The 13057-nt window shown below is 45.4% G+C and overlaps 1 protein-coding gene across 3 annotated transcripts in view; it reads left to right on the top strand.

Moving 5' to 3' along the window:
- The window catches only part of Cgnl1 (cingulin like 1), a 149919-nt gene that overhangs the window by 45804 nt on the left and 91058 nt on the right, over positions 1 to 13057 (top strand). For 2 of the 3 annotated variants that reach the window (XM_057767378.1, XM_057767376.1), the window contains exons 3-7: positions 695 to 789; positions 2552 to 2657; positions 9937 to 10038; positions 10781 to 10929; positions 11854 to 11989. In XM_057767378.1, the coding sequence (XP_057623361.1) occupies positions 695 to 789; positions 2552 to 2657; positions 9937 to 10038; positions 10781 to 10929; positions 11854 to 11989 (588 nt within the window). The remainder of the gene's footprint in view (positions 1 to 694; positions 790 to 2551; positions 2658 to 9936; positions 10039 to 10780; positions 10930 to 11853; positions 11990 to 13057) is intronic. The other variant, XM_057767377.1, reaches the window with a different exon arrangement.

Genomic DNA, 13057 nt, shown 5'->3' with positions numbered 1-13057 from the left:
CTGGTCTCGAACTCACAGAGATCCGCCTGCCTCTGCCTCCCAAGTGCTGGGATTAAAGGCGTGCGCCACCATCGCCCGGCCTTTATTATTAATTTTTAAAATCAGATTATGTTCTGCTGCCAACCATCTAGTTTTCCAGACTAGGCTTCCCTGTCAATAGTATACGACAGAGAGTCTCCATTTCTCTTCGCGGGTGTGAAGTCTGCACACCCACTGAACTAGTGCCAACACAGATTCGGAGGTTAGGTTTGCGTCCGTATACTTTTATTCCTGAAATTGGGTTATGGCTAGGTTGGTTTCTGGTCTGAGAAATTGGGTTAACCTTCATTTAGGTTAATTGCAAAGTGATAGAGTCTAAGGGGCACATGGAGTGTTTTGATGGTCACAGTTAAAAACAATCATAACAGTCATAAAAACAGTGATAAGGCTGGTAAGATCCCGGCGTTATGCTGTGATTGCATTGTACCAGCTGTGTGAAGCCTTGCTGTTAACCTTCATGTACCACTGAGAAAGCGCAGGGGAATGAGAAGTCACTTGCCCAAGGGTCCAGAGCTTATGGATGTCAGGATGGTGAGGCTGGCCAGACGAATTGGTTTTGGAAAGCAGTGTACTAGAAGCCACTCCTTCAGGGTTGTTGCCATCTTCCTGGGAGTGTCACCCTCTTGGTCTAATGACATACTTCATTATGTTCCAGGCCACACCAGATCTCTTAAAGGGCCAGCAGGAGCTCACGCAGCAAACCAACGAGGAGACGGCCAAGCAGATCCTTTACAATTACCTCAAAGAAGGGTGCGTGGTCCTTAAGGAACAAAGTCTTTGCCATTCCTGGTGGGGCTCTTGACTTGTATCTCAGGCTTTGTACTTAACTGATCTTTCCTGTTCTACCTGAGCCAGCCAAGGGTTCGTCTCTGGATGCAGTTGCCAACTAGGTAGAGGGGGTAGGGGAGGACATTCTTTGTAAGTCAGTTAAAAACACACAGAGTTTATATTTGTGTATGTGCATGTCCAGGAGAAAAACATGTATGTGCACATGTGTGTACAGGTGTACTTGACATCCATGCTTATGTGGGGGTCAGAGGTCAAGGCCAGGTATCCTTCTCTATCACCCTCCACCTTCTTTTTTTTTTTCTTTTTTTTTGAGACAAGATCTCTCTCACTGAACTGGAACTCCCACTTCTCAGGTAGCCTGGCTCGTCAGCAAGTCCCTGGTCTGCCTGTCTCTGTCTCCATACCCTGGGGCTATGGATGTGTGGCACTGTGCCCAGCTTTTGTGTGTTCTGGGATCCACACTCAGCCTTTCTCTCACTGCATCTCTCCCCTGCCTTAAATCAATGTTTTAAAGAAGACCGTTACTGCATCAGAACAAGGTCAGGGATGGGGAGGTCTTCCCGTCAGCTGGGGCTGCCCCACCTTGAGGCCTTCCCTGCCACAGCAGTCTCCATCATCCCTTATTGGAAAAAGCTCCTCCTTTCTCTGAGAGAGAGGCCTGGCCCAAGCCCAGGCTTCCACGATGGTCAAGCACCTGAGAGCCACATTTGCCCTGCCCATCTTGGAAACTCAGTTCCAACAACTTGGGTTCTTTGCCGTGCCAACCATGCGGCAATTCTGGAGCAGGAATCTGAAGTTTCTGTCCCAGCCTCTTATGGAATGGTTAGAAGAAAGCAGAGGCGTCCAAGTTAGACGTGAATGAAAGTCAGCCACCTGAGACGTGCGGCTGTCAACACTGAGTGTCGGTGTGCTGTCATTTATGATCGACTTCTCAGCCCTACAGAGCTGGCAAAGGGGGTTCAAAATACAACACAGGGGCTTAAAAGTCACCCCAGAGTTTTTAATACTGCCTGTGAAGGGCTTCACTCTGTAAAATTAAGGTAGAAGATTGTGGTTTTTAAAATTCTTTCCTTTCCTTCCTCTCCCTGCTTCCCGTCTCCTTTTCCTCTCCTTCCCCTTTCTCTGAGTGCTCTCTCTCTCTCTCTCTGATCCCACCTTCCCCCTTTCTTTCCTTTCTTTCTCACTTGACTTGTTGAGAGACAGGTAAGACCGAAGTTAATAGTAGGTGCCTGTTTGAGGAATTTTATTTTAAATCCCTTAATTGCCAGGGGTGTGGTAAGATGATCTCTTTAACCGTGGAAGCAGACACAAAGGGTTGCTGTTGGATGGGCTTGGCACCGGGGCTTCTTTTTCTTAAACAGAGGCCATAAGTTAAAAATCCTCGAACATCTTTCTAGCTTGAGACTTAAAAGCATGAGTGGGCGTGTTTAATTTCCTTTGGGACAAATATGAGCATTGAGTCAAGCAACAGCTTATCATATTTTCACCCTGCTTGATGTAGGTGGTGCGTCCGCCATGCTCAGATATTTGGGAATGGACATCTCTGTCCGAAACTAAGTGGTGCTGTCCTTCCATCCTGCCCATCAAACCCTGGTTTTTCTGTAGCCCCTCAGACAGCTTGCAGTTTCTCTCCAACGGCTTTCGCTGTGAGTGTAAGGACGTGCAGGACATCTTGAGGCTGATGGCTTCGTCCCTGAATGTTTTCTCTGCTGCTGTTTTCCAGAAGCACAGACAATGAGGATGCCACCAAAAGGAAAGTCAACCTGGTCTTTGAAAAAATCCAGACTTTAAAGTCTCGGGCAGCAGGGAGTGCACAAGGAAATAACCAAGTAAGTTGCAGTTTTTGTGTCCTGTAGAGGGTGTTTACTAAGAACCATGGGGAGGGACCAGTTTCTTTAGCTGCTGTTGACAGCAGAAAGTGGGATGTTCCCTCAAGGAGCAAGCAGTGCCTCAGACGGCCAGTCTGGCGGTAAACTCAGGTTAAACATCCTAGTCCCAAATACCCTAAAACCCCAAACTTTAGTGTTGACATGTTTCGTGTGGAAAATTTAACACCTGACCACACGCAGGGACATGAACACAAACTTCTTTTCATGAGAAAGTTGTTCAAAATCATTGTATCAAATCACCTCTGGGCTCTGTGTACTAGAAATTTATGCCATTTAAATGAATTTTGCATTTCTACTTGTGTTCATATAATATCTCCTTATATCCATGCAGATATTCCAATTCCAAAATAATAACCCCGAATCTGAAATAATTCTAGAGCCAACTGTCTTGGAGGAGTCATGATCTGCTTAAGAAACACAGAGAACACTAGGAGTCAGCTGAATGATCAGCTAGAAGAGCTCTAGCATTCAGCATGCCTGTGACTGTGCTGTGAGTGTGCAAGCTGTGGCGGAGAGTGTGTGTGCAAGTGTGCGCATGTGTGCAAGCACTCAACATGCCTGTGACAAAGCTGTGAGTGTGCAGGCTGTGGTGAAGAGTATGTGCAAGTGTGCACGTGTGTAAGCACTCAACATGCCTGTGACAAAGCTGTGAGTGTGCAGGCCGTGGTGGAGAGTGTGTGCAAGTGTGCACATGTGTGCAAGCACTCAACATGCCCATGACTGTGCTGTGAGTGTGCAGGCTGTGGTGGAGAGTGTGTGTGCAAGTGTGCACATGTGTGCAAGCACTCAACATGCCCGTGACTGTGCTGTGAGTGAGGGTTGTGGTGGAGGATGTGTGTGTATGCGTGTTTGCATGTGTGTGTGTGTGTGTGTGTGTGTATGAGAAATACAGGACCGTGATTCTGACTTGGGAACTTAAAACTACAATTTGCTATACATAGCTTTTTCAGGAGCGGTACCTAATTCTTTCCATTAAAAAAATTTCTTGGCAATTTCACACACACACACACACACACACACACACACACATAATGAATTTTAGTTTTTTTCACACCCAATCCTCCTCTCTGATAGTTCTTGTTTGGAGACAGGATCTCACCATGTAGACCAGGCTGACCGCAAGCACACAGATCTGTCTGCCTGTGCCTCTTGAGTGTACCGGTATTGAATCTCTCATGTTTCTTAACATTCATTTAATATTTTTTGATAAAGTTTTAAATTTAAATCACAATTACTCCTCTTGCCTTTTATTTACTTGCATGCTCTGGGGAGGACACAGCCTTTGGACTTGATATTAAGATTGTCATTATGGATTTCGGGCTTGGAGCAGTCAGCCGGAACTGAGGAAGTCAGCATGTCCCTTCTGCAAATAAGATGTCTAAAGTCAAAGCGTTCTTTGTGAAGGAGGCAGGGAGGCGGGGAAGTCTAGGTTGGAAGAATGGCACAGGCAATATTAAGAATTGTGACTTTGCTGTGTTTATGTTTCTTGAAGTGATTTTATATAGTTGCTACCCCAAACCAGGATGTGGGGAGAGCTAGATAGGACGTTCCCTTCTAGGCTACCAGAAAAGACGTTTTTATTTTCTTCTAAGACAGGATCTCATGTAGCTAAAGCTGGCCTTGAACTCGTGATTCTCTTGCCTCCAGCTCACGAGTGCTAGGATTACAGGTGTGCACTACCACAGCCATTTGTGTGGAACCCAGGGCATCATGCATGCCTGGCAAGTGCTCTCTGACATACACAAATGCTGTTGTATTGCAAAAGCTCATTCCTTTTGCTGCTTTCAGAGAGAGGTAAGATTAGAGAGAGACCAGTTAAGAAGCCCTGCTGGTTTGAGGAAGACAGGATGCGATCTCTGGCACACACACAGTGCCCCCCTCTCTCCTTCTTATGTTCTGAATCTGATCCTTTGCTGGCAAAATTTTGGAGTTTTATCTTTGGGGAGTATGCTGAGTGATTCCCTAGGGGAGAATCTTAGAGTGTTTTCGTTATGGACCGAGACCATCTTGGGAACTGCAAAGCAGATAGAGTTTTGTTTTTGTTTTTCTTTTGTTTCTCCTTCCTGCTTTTTTCTCCTGTTACCTCTCCCTTCCTTCCTCTTTCCCTCTTTTGTATGTGGTCTGTCCCGCTGAGTTAGACTTAGGCTCAGAGAGGGGCTGCCTTCATTCCACTGAAAAACCTGGCACTCCCGTGCTTTTGCTGTGGCGCTTTTGTCCCGTCCTGCCGTCCGTGAGAAGTGCCTGCCTCTTCTAGGTTTACGACACACAGCCCACACCTGGACCAGCGACTTGTGAGTCTTGACTCTGCCTCTTATAGCTTAGATTTCTGCTTTTATCGCTTCGCCTCACCACTTAGCTGTAGGACTTTAGCCAATTCCTCTTGAGAGTTTCATCCTGTTATCACTTCCAAAGTAGAAAAGACACAAGAGCCCTTGGTAGCGGCACTCAGATCAGACGCCATACCTCCTGACGGACTGTCTAATCTGCCCCCTTCTCGCTGGGAACACAACCACTGAAAGGAGAAAGCCCGTTTGACCCAAATGTATTTATTTGCACTTGCTGACAGGCCTAGGCTGAGGGTGGGACAGGAAAGCCTGCTTGACAATTGGGACAATTGGGGGAGGGGGGTTAGGCTATGGAAGGACTGGCTGCTCAGACACACAGGTTCCTAAAGAACGCCACACAACAGGTGTTTCGTCAACAAATACTTTTATACTGGTTTATTGGGGTCGAACTGAAAGTAAATCTTGGGAACCATAGCTGTGTAGTTCTCTGCATTTTTATCACAGGTTTGCATCTGTGCAAATCCTACTGAGGTCACGGACAGGGGGCTCCCTTCACCCAGAATGTTCCTGAATGTTCTTTCCCTGTCAGTCACGTCCCTTCTTTCTTGAGGTAATCCTATAGTGACACCCATCACCTAGGTTAGTTTTACTTAAATTTCATATAAAGAGTCACCTGATTGCTGTCTGCCTAGCTTTATGTCTTCAACATTGTGTCAGTGAAGTTCATTAATGTTACACTGATCAGTAACTATTTTTTATTACATATTGATCTCTGTGTGTGTACTAGTGTATTTCTGGTGACATTTTCAGCTTGGGACTCTTAACGGAAAGCTACAGTGGACATTAAACATTATTGTTCACATACTTTTTTTTTTTAATGGATACACACTCATTTCTCTGGTATATAAGCAGATGTGAACTTCCAGGTCCTACATCAGGTAGAAGTTTTACTGTGCGTACTGAGACTGGCTTCAGGAAGTGGTGGAACCATTAACTCTCCTACCAGTGGTGCACACAAGACCCAGACACTAGGACCCTCCGTTCTGCCGCCTGAATTCTGTCTCTTTTGCTGTATCAGTTCCAGACAGATCTATACTATATCTTTAGGCTCTGAAATCTGGTAATGTCTGCCTTCCGACTTTATCCCTTAAATCGTATAGGTTAAGAGTGGGCTCTTGTAGAGGACCTGAGCTTCATGCTTAGCATCCATATCATGTGGTTCACACTGTAATTCTGGCTCCAGGGGATAGGACATCTGTGGTCTCTGTATGCACCTGCACACACTTGCACACATGTGCATCATACACATACATAATAATAATAATAACAACAACAACAATAACTCTTTTAAGAAAAGCAAGGGGACCAGGACAGGAACCAAAAACTATGGAGAAACCCTGTCTCGAAAAATCAAAAAAAAAAAAAAAAAAAAAAAAAGCAAGGGGAGGGGAGAGAAAAACAAGGACTTTTGTCTGGAGCTGACACTGGTCATGCTCTCATTTTGTTCAGGTTGACATCTCATGTGTCTGATCTTCTCCCCATTTACTTGTGCCTTCCATGTCTATCTCATGTCTTTCATTTTGGTCTGTTCACCCTCCGGTCACATCCGCTCCTTCTGGGCTTCCTGTTGAGGGCCGTGTTCTTCCGTCCAGGGAGCTTTTCTAGTCTGTGTGTGGTCTTTTCTGCTGGTGTTGGATTTTCTCAGTGTTTGCTCAATTTGCCCTTTGTCCACTCTTGTGTTTGTGCCTCTTTAGTTCGGGGAGCATTGTTGAATCTGATCAAGTTAGGGGTACATTTGTCTTCTGGGCCTCACGGCTCCCCTGAAAGGCGGGCAGATTCTTAGTATTGTTCTGCTGGAAGCGACACCTCTTTGCTCTGCAGCTGCTTTGAATATTTGGTCTTCCGTTTTGGGAAGTTTGAGTGTGATGTGCCTGAATGTGGTTTTCTTATGTTTAACCTGAGTCATTGACTTCATAGTCTTCTGGCACTCATCAGATCTGAAACACCCTGGCCATTTGTTTTGAATATTTCTTTTACATTCTGTTCTCCTTACATTCCAGTTATATGTATTGTACTTTTTGTTTTGTTTTGTTTTCTGAGACAGAGTTTCTCTGTATTGTTTTGGAGCCTATCCTGGAACTAGCTCTTGTAGACCAGGCTGTCCTCGAACTCACAGAGATTCACCTGTCTCTGCTTCCCAAGTGCTGGGATTAAAGGTGTGTGCCACCACTGCCCGGCTGTATTTTACTTTTTTTTTTTTTTTAATGATCTTCCTTATTCTCTGTGTATCTGCATGTGTGTCTATATGAGTGTTTGTGTGTGTGTCTGTTTCTCTCGTTTCATTTGGCATTATCATATACTCTGGATCCCCTCTCTCTCTCTGTCTGTCTGTATGTCTCTCTCATCTTTCTATAACAGCTCTGGCTGTCCTGGAACTCATTTTGTAGACCAGGCTGGCCTTGAACTCAAGAGACTGGCCTGCTTCTGCCTCAGGAGTGCTGGGATTGAAGGTGTGCGCTTTTCTTTTAATGTTTAAAATTCATTTGTTTGTTAGCTCTATCTTTTTTTTTTTAAGATTAAAGGTTTAATTTTTTTAAATGTCCCGAAAACACCCCCTTCTTTGTTCTTTGAGAATATTCCTTTTCTTCTCATGTATATATTTTGTGGTGTGCGTGTGCACATGAGTGCATGTGTGTGGAGGCCTGAAGCCGATGGACAGAATCTTTCTGCAGTCCTCTTCAACCGTAATCTAAGGAGCAGGGTCTCTCATCAAACCCAGACTCACTGATATAGCTCATTTTACCAGTTAGCTTGCTCCAGGCATCTTGTCACTTTCCCAGGCTAGGATCACAGGGTGAGCCACCACACTGACCTGGCACCTATGTGGGTTCTGGGGATCACAGGTGAGCCCCCACACTGACCCGGCACCTATGTGGGTTCTGGGGACCACAGGTGAGCCCCCACACTGACCCGGCACCTATGTGGGTTCTGGGGACCACAGGTGAGCCACCACACTGACCCGGCACCTGTGTGGGTTCTGGGGAATCACAGGTGAGCCAGCACACTGACCCGGCACCTGTGCGGGTTCTGGGGATCTAAGCTCGCCCTGACAAGCATTAACTGTTGAGCCAAGTCCCCAGCCCCTAGGGAACCAGTCTTTTAAGAGGGACCTAATGAGTTCTTCAGTTTCAGGCATTGTGCTGCCACTCTAAAATGCCCATTTGACCGTGTTTCTAGATCCTAATTGCCTTTGGGAAACCATCATTTTTTAAGTCCATTTTGTTCATGGTTTCCTATATTTTAAAGACTATTGTTCGTAGCTCTTTTGACCCCTTCCCATCATTCCACTCCTGCAGTGTCTTCTCTCTCTATGTTAGTCAGGTTTTTCCCTGCTGCTTTAGGCACCCAGGATTTTCTAACTGAATGCTGGGTAGTGGATGACAACTTGCACTTGTAGCAGATTGTCTTACCTTCTACCGAAGGGTGGAGTTTTCTCCTGAGAGCTAAATCAAAGGTGGGTCACCGTCATTCTGTAGGTGCTGTTCTAGGCTTTGCCAGGGTGGGTTTCATTAGGGTTTTACCTTCATTCCCATGGTGTGACTATGCTCCCTTCTCAGATCTCAGATGAATGTGAGGATGTCACCTATTCTGAGTTAGGACTCCTGCATCCCCTGGGTCAGCACAACCTGTGGCGCTTGGTTGGCTTCCTTGCCTCTTAGACACTCAGTTTCTGGTGAACTTTTCGAATCTTGTTTTGCTTATAATGCAGCGTAAGAATCATCTCATAAACCAAAAGGGTGTTTTTTTTTTTTTTTTTTTTTTTATCGTTTCTTAAAGTAGCTTTTCCTGTGGTGTTCTTATCTCCCAATACTCTTATCCCAAGACTGGTCTTTTGCTTATGATATCTGATTCCCCAGCTGCTTCTTGGTTCAACATGAGTTGCTTTTCTCCTTTATTGGGCTCTTTTCCCTCTCGAATTAAAGTAATAAATTATTCTTGTTGGTTGGTTTTATTTTGTGGTGATAGGGATTGAGCACTGGGCCTCATGTGTACTAGGCAATTTTACGTAGTACTGAGTTATAGCCCACGCCTGATAAACTGGATTATTTAGAGCTATTCTAAGCTCAGGGCAGAACTGAGTAGAAAGGATAGGGATTTCCCTTATCCTACCATGATTCTCTGGTACATCTGTTAGCAAGGGTAGACACTGACACACAATTAGCATCTCAGTCCCACGGGTCACTTTGGGATTTGCTCTTGGTAGTAAGCCTTGTATTGTCAGGGTGGGGGTGAGGGGCGGGAGGGATATCTGTGTGTGTGTGTGTGTGTGTGTGTGTGCGCGCTTATTCATGTGTGTGCTCATGCATGATGCATGTGGAAGCCAGGGTTCTATATTGGATGCTTTCTTCAGTTGCTCTCCACCTAACTATCCCCTGCCCCCCAAATTCTATCACTGGGAGGGCAGAGAAAGGAAGATCCCAAGGCTCACTAGCCTCCACCCGCCCTATCTAGCCAGTGAGCTTTTATCTTTTTTTAAGGTGCCTCAGAAACAACACCTGAGGTTGTCCTTGGGTTTCCGCGTGCACACCCAAACAGATAGACACTTGTTCTAGCTTTAGTACCTTATTATTTCATAATATGTTTGAAAGGTATCCAGTAAATCTACCACCTTCCTCAAGAGTGAGTCACTGTGGGAATCTGGTGAAGTAGTCCCCGAACTACGGTGAAAAATGTAACATAACGGTGAAAAATGTAACATAAATGGTTTGGGAGCAGCACTGTTAACTCAGGGTGGGGGAGGGTTCCACGTGACTGGGTCTTACACCGTCAGGGCTGTGTTGCATCCCTTACATCCCCGTGTTACTGTGGGGGAGGAGAATTCAGGCAAAGCATCTCAAGCATTTAACTGAGGATATCTTTGTAATTAATTACAGGCTTCGAATTTTTCCTCCGATATCAAAGACCTATTGGAGCAGAAGAACAAATTGATCTTAGAAGTGTCTGAACTACAGAGGCAACTGCAGCTAGAGACCAAGGTATCAGGCTCTTATATTTTTCCTGTTTCTGTCCTGGATGATAAAGGATTTTTACAACACATTGGGATGTCCAGGTGAGGTAAAAGTCCAAAAAAATTTCCTCCCTAAAAGAAACATTCCTGTCATCCCTGAGCACATTCCTTTGAATTTGGTGGCTGCTAGCCAAAGAATTTTTTAAAGCAACTGGAGCACATAGAAATGGTTTGCTTTGAGCAAGAGAAATACTGTTAGGGACGGGCAGACCCGTGGGAAACCAAGTATATTGCCACCGCGTGCAGCATTTAGACTGAAGTAATAGAAACAGCAACATGAGGTCTAGCTGTGTTTGTGTTTTTCTTTTAAAAATGTTCAATTCACTAAATACAAATATTTCATATTCTTTCTGGAACTTTTGAACTTTAATTACATAGTTTGATTAAGTCATTTAATAATGAAGGAACGGTACATGGAATTCATTAGTGTTCACAAGTGGTCTTCCGGGCTGGGGTTGTAGCTCATCTGGAAAAGTGCTTGCTCGGTACACATAGAACCTGGGGTTCCAGCCCCAGCACCTCATAACCCAGGCAAGGTCGTGCACCCCTGTCCTTTGAGTGCTCGGGAGGTGAAGGCAAGAAGACCAGGAGTTCAAGACCATCTTTGGCTTCATAGCCAGTTTGCTGTTAGCCTGGGCAACACTGTAGGGGAGGAGCTTCCGTACTGAGCGACAACACAGGTATCTTAGAATCATACTGATTCCCGTTAGAACCACCAGAACACCAAGGAGGAGAGAGAGAGGATGAGAGAGGACTTAGAAGAGCTGCGAGGCCGGCACCAGAGGCAAGTGGAGGAGATGGCCGCCCTGCAGCGCCGGCTGGAGGACAGTGAAGGCGAGCTGCGGAGGAACTTGGAAGAGTGAGTGCCTGGCTGGAGCCCCTGCCTTGCCTGAATTCCTGAGTCATAGGTGGCTAGAACCTTCTGTCCTTTTCATACCGCCTAGCCCTCCAAGTGTTTATCAAGGCCACTTACCTTTCTTTTCTCCCCACTTCTTACAAAATTGTGCAGCTGTAGCTGTAGCAGGGAGGTTCATAATTATTAAAATCCTTTGTGTACCCTGAGTGTGCCTTGTAAAAAACGTCAGCCCCAACGGGGGATCTTCTGGCAGGCGAGTGTGAAGCAGGGGCCCTGAGGGGTGACTAAGGTGGGAATCTTGAGCCTGACAGCTAAGACTATGGTTTTCAGAAGCCTGGGTCTGGTCTCCAAAGTGGGTTAGCCTGTGGGGTCCACAGTCTCCCAGCCTGATTGCTTTCTCCAGAATGGGTTGATCTCTGTGGTGGATACTTAAGACTTCTGCTCAGCCCATAGATAAGAAAAGTAACCCAAGGCCTCCCCTGCTGCTTTAGCCTGTGAAACTTAGTGGCAAAGGAATCTGAAATCAAGGTCTGGTTTCCTTTCTGGAAACAGCTTTGCAAACTTAACGATGAATTTTGCTAGTCCCCTAGGTGCTTCTCAGTTTAATCAAACCAACAATCAGGATTGACTGCAGACATTAACTTGATGGTTCTCCTATTTTATAGTTTTGGTTTTCTTTTGTTTTAGACATTGCCTTATGTTTTATGTCCAAATTCTAGTACTTTGTTATCTCTTTCTGGTAGAGAGCATCCCTACGAATCTGTCCCATTTTGTTGGTTTGAGTTCTCATCTAATATCTTGACCAAATTAGAACAAAGTCCTGAGGGGGCTTCTTGGGGCTGCAGGTGGCCATGTGACAGCCCGAAAGTGAGGACTGAGGATCCCAGGGGCCTCTCTGATGGACCACCACCCCCTGTCCCCCGTTAGGCTATTCCAGGTAAAGATGGAGCGGGAACAGCACCAGACAGAGATCCGAGACCTGCAGGACCAACTGTCAGAAATGCACGACGAACTGGACAGTACCAAGCGGTCTGAGGACAGGGAGAAGGGAGCCTTGATCGAGGTAAGGGGCTGGAGGTCAGCTGTCACCTGCCTGGGAGGATGGGCTTTAGGGGTGGATGCTAGGCAGCCATTTTCTGTTGTGTGTGTTTGTTCCACCGGTTTCTGCATTTAGGTTCTGTGAGGCCATCATTGTCTTGATCATTGTGAACAATAGGAAGAATAGTATGATAGGGCCCGGGGATATGGGGAACTGAGGTTAATCCCTAGAACCCATGTACAAAAATAAACAGCTGGACTCATAACCCTAGTGTGGGAGGAGAGATGGGCAGGTCCCAGGTGTGCTGGCCATCAGTGAGCCCCTACCCCAGAGACCCTGTGTCAAAAAACAAGGTAGATGGGATCTGAGGAACGACATCAGAAGTGACTTCTGGCCTGTACCCCCTGACTCACCCCCCCCACTTAATACACTCATATATATATATATATATATATATATATATATATATATATATATACACACACACACACACACACACACACACACACACACTCTTACCCACAGATCCTCTCACACACACATGCTCATATTCATACACTCACACTCATAAACTCATGCTCTTACACACTCATAGATGCTCTCGTAGTCACACACATGCTCACACTTCTATACTCACATACTCACACATGGAGAATAGTATATTAGCGTTCATCAGTTCTTAACACTGATCAAGGAGTTCTCAGTGTTTTGTCATATTCCTACATTAATTTTTCTGCTCATCTATTCATTTTTTGTGTGTCTGAACTATTTTGAAGTAAATTACAGGTAAGATTATGTTTTACTTTTTTTTGTGTGGGAACTTTCTGAATAGTTACAATACCATTACAGTAACTAACATGTTTATGGTTTCTTTGATATACATGCAATGAGTCTGAATACACAACTCTTATTATCTCTGAGTCTATTTACAATTAATCTAATGAGTTCAAGGCCAGCCTGGGTGACATAAACTCCTCCCTAAAACAAAATTTTCCCTAAGGATAAATTCCCAGAAATGATGTCGGTGGAGAATTTAGGCTTTCAGAGGACAAAGATGTTTCTGTAGCCCATGCAGCCACGCTCTGGGATTTG

This window comes from Chionomys nivalis, chromosome 4, assembly GCF_950005125.1.
Source record: "Chionomys nivalis chromosome 4, mChiNiv1.1, whole genome shotgun sequence".
Lineage (NCBI taxonomy): Eukaryota > Metazoa > Chordata > Mammalia > Rodentia > Cricetidae > Chionomys > Chionomys nivalis.
The sequence above is the reverse complement of the archived record's forward strand: the minus strand, read 5'-3'. Positions and strand labels throughout refer to the sequence as shown.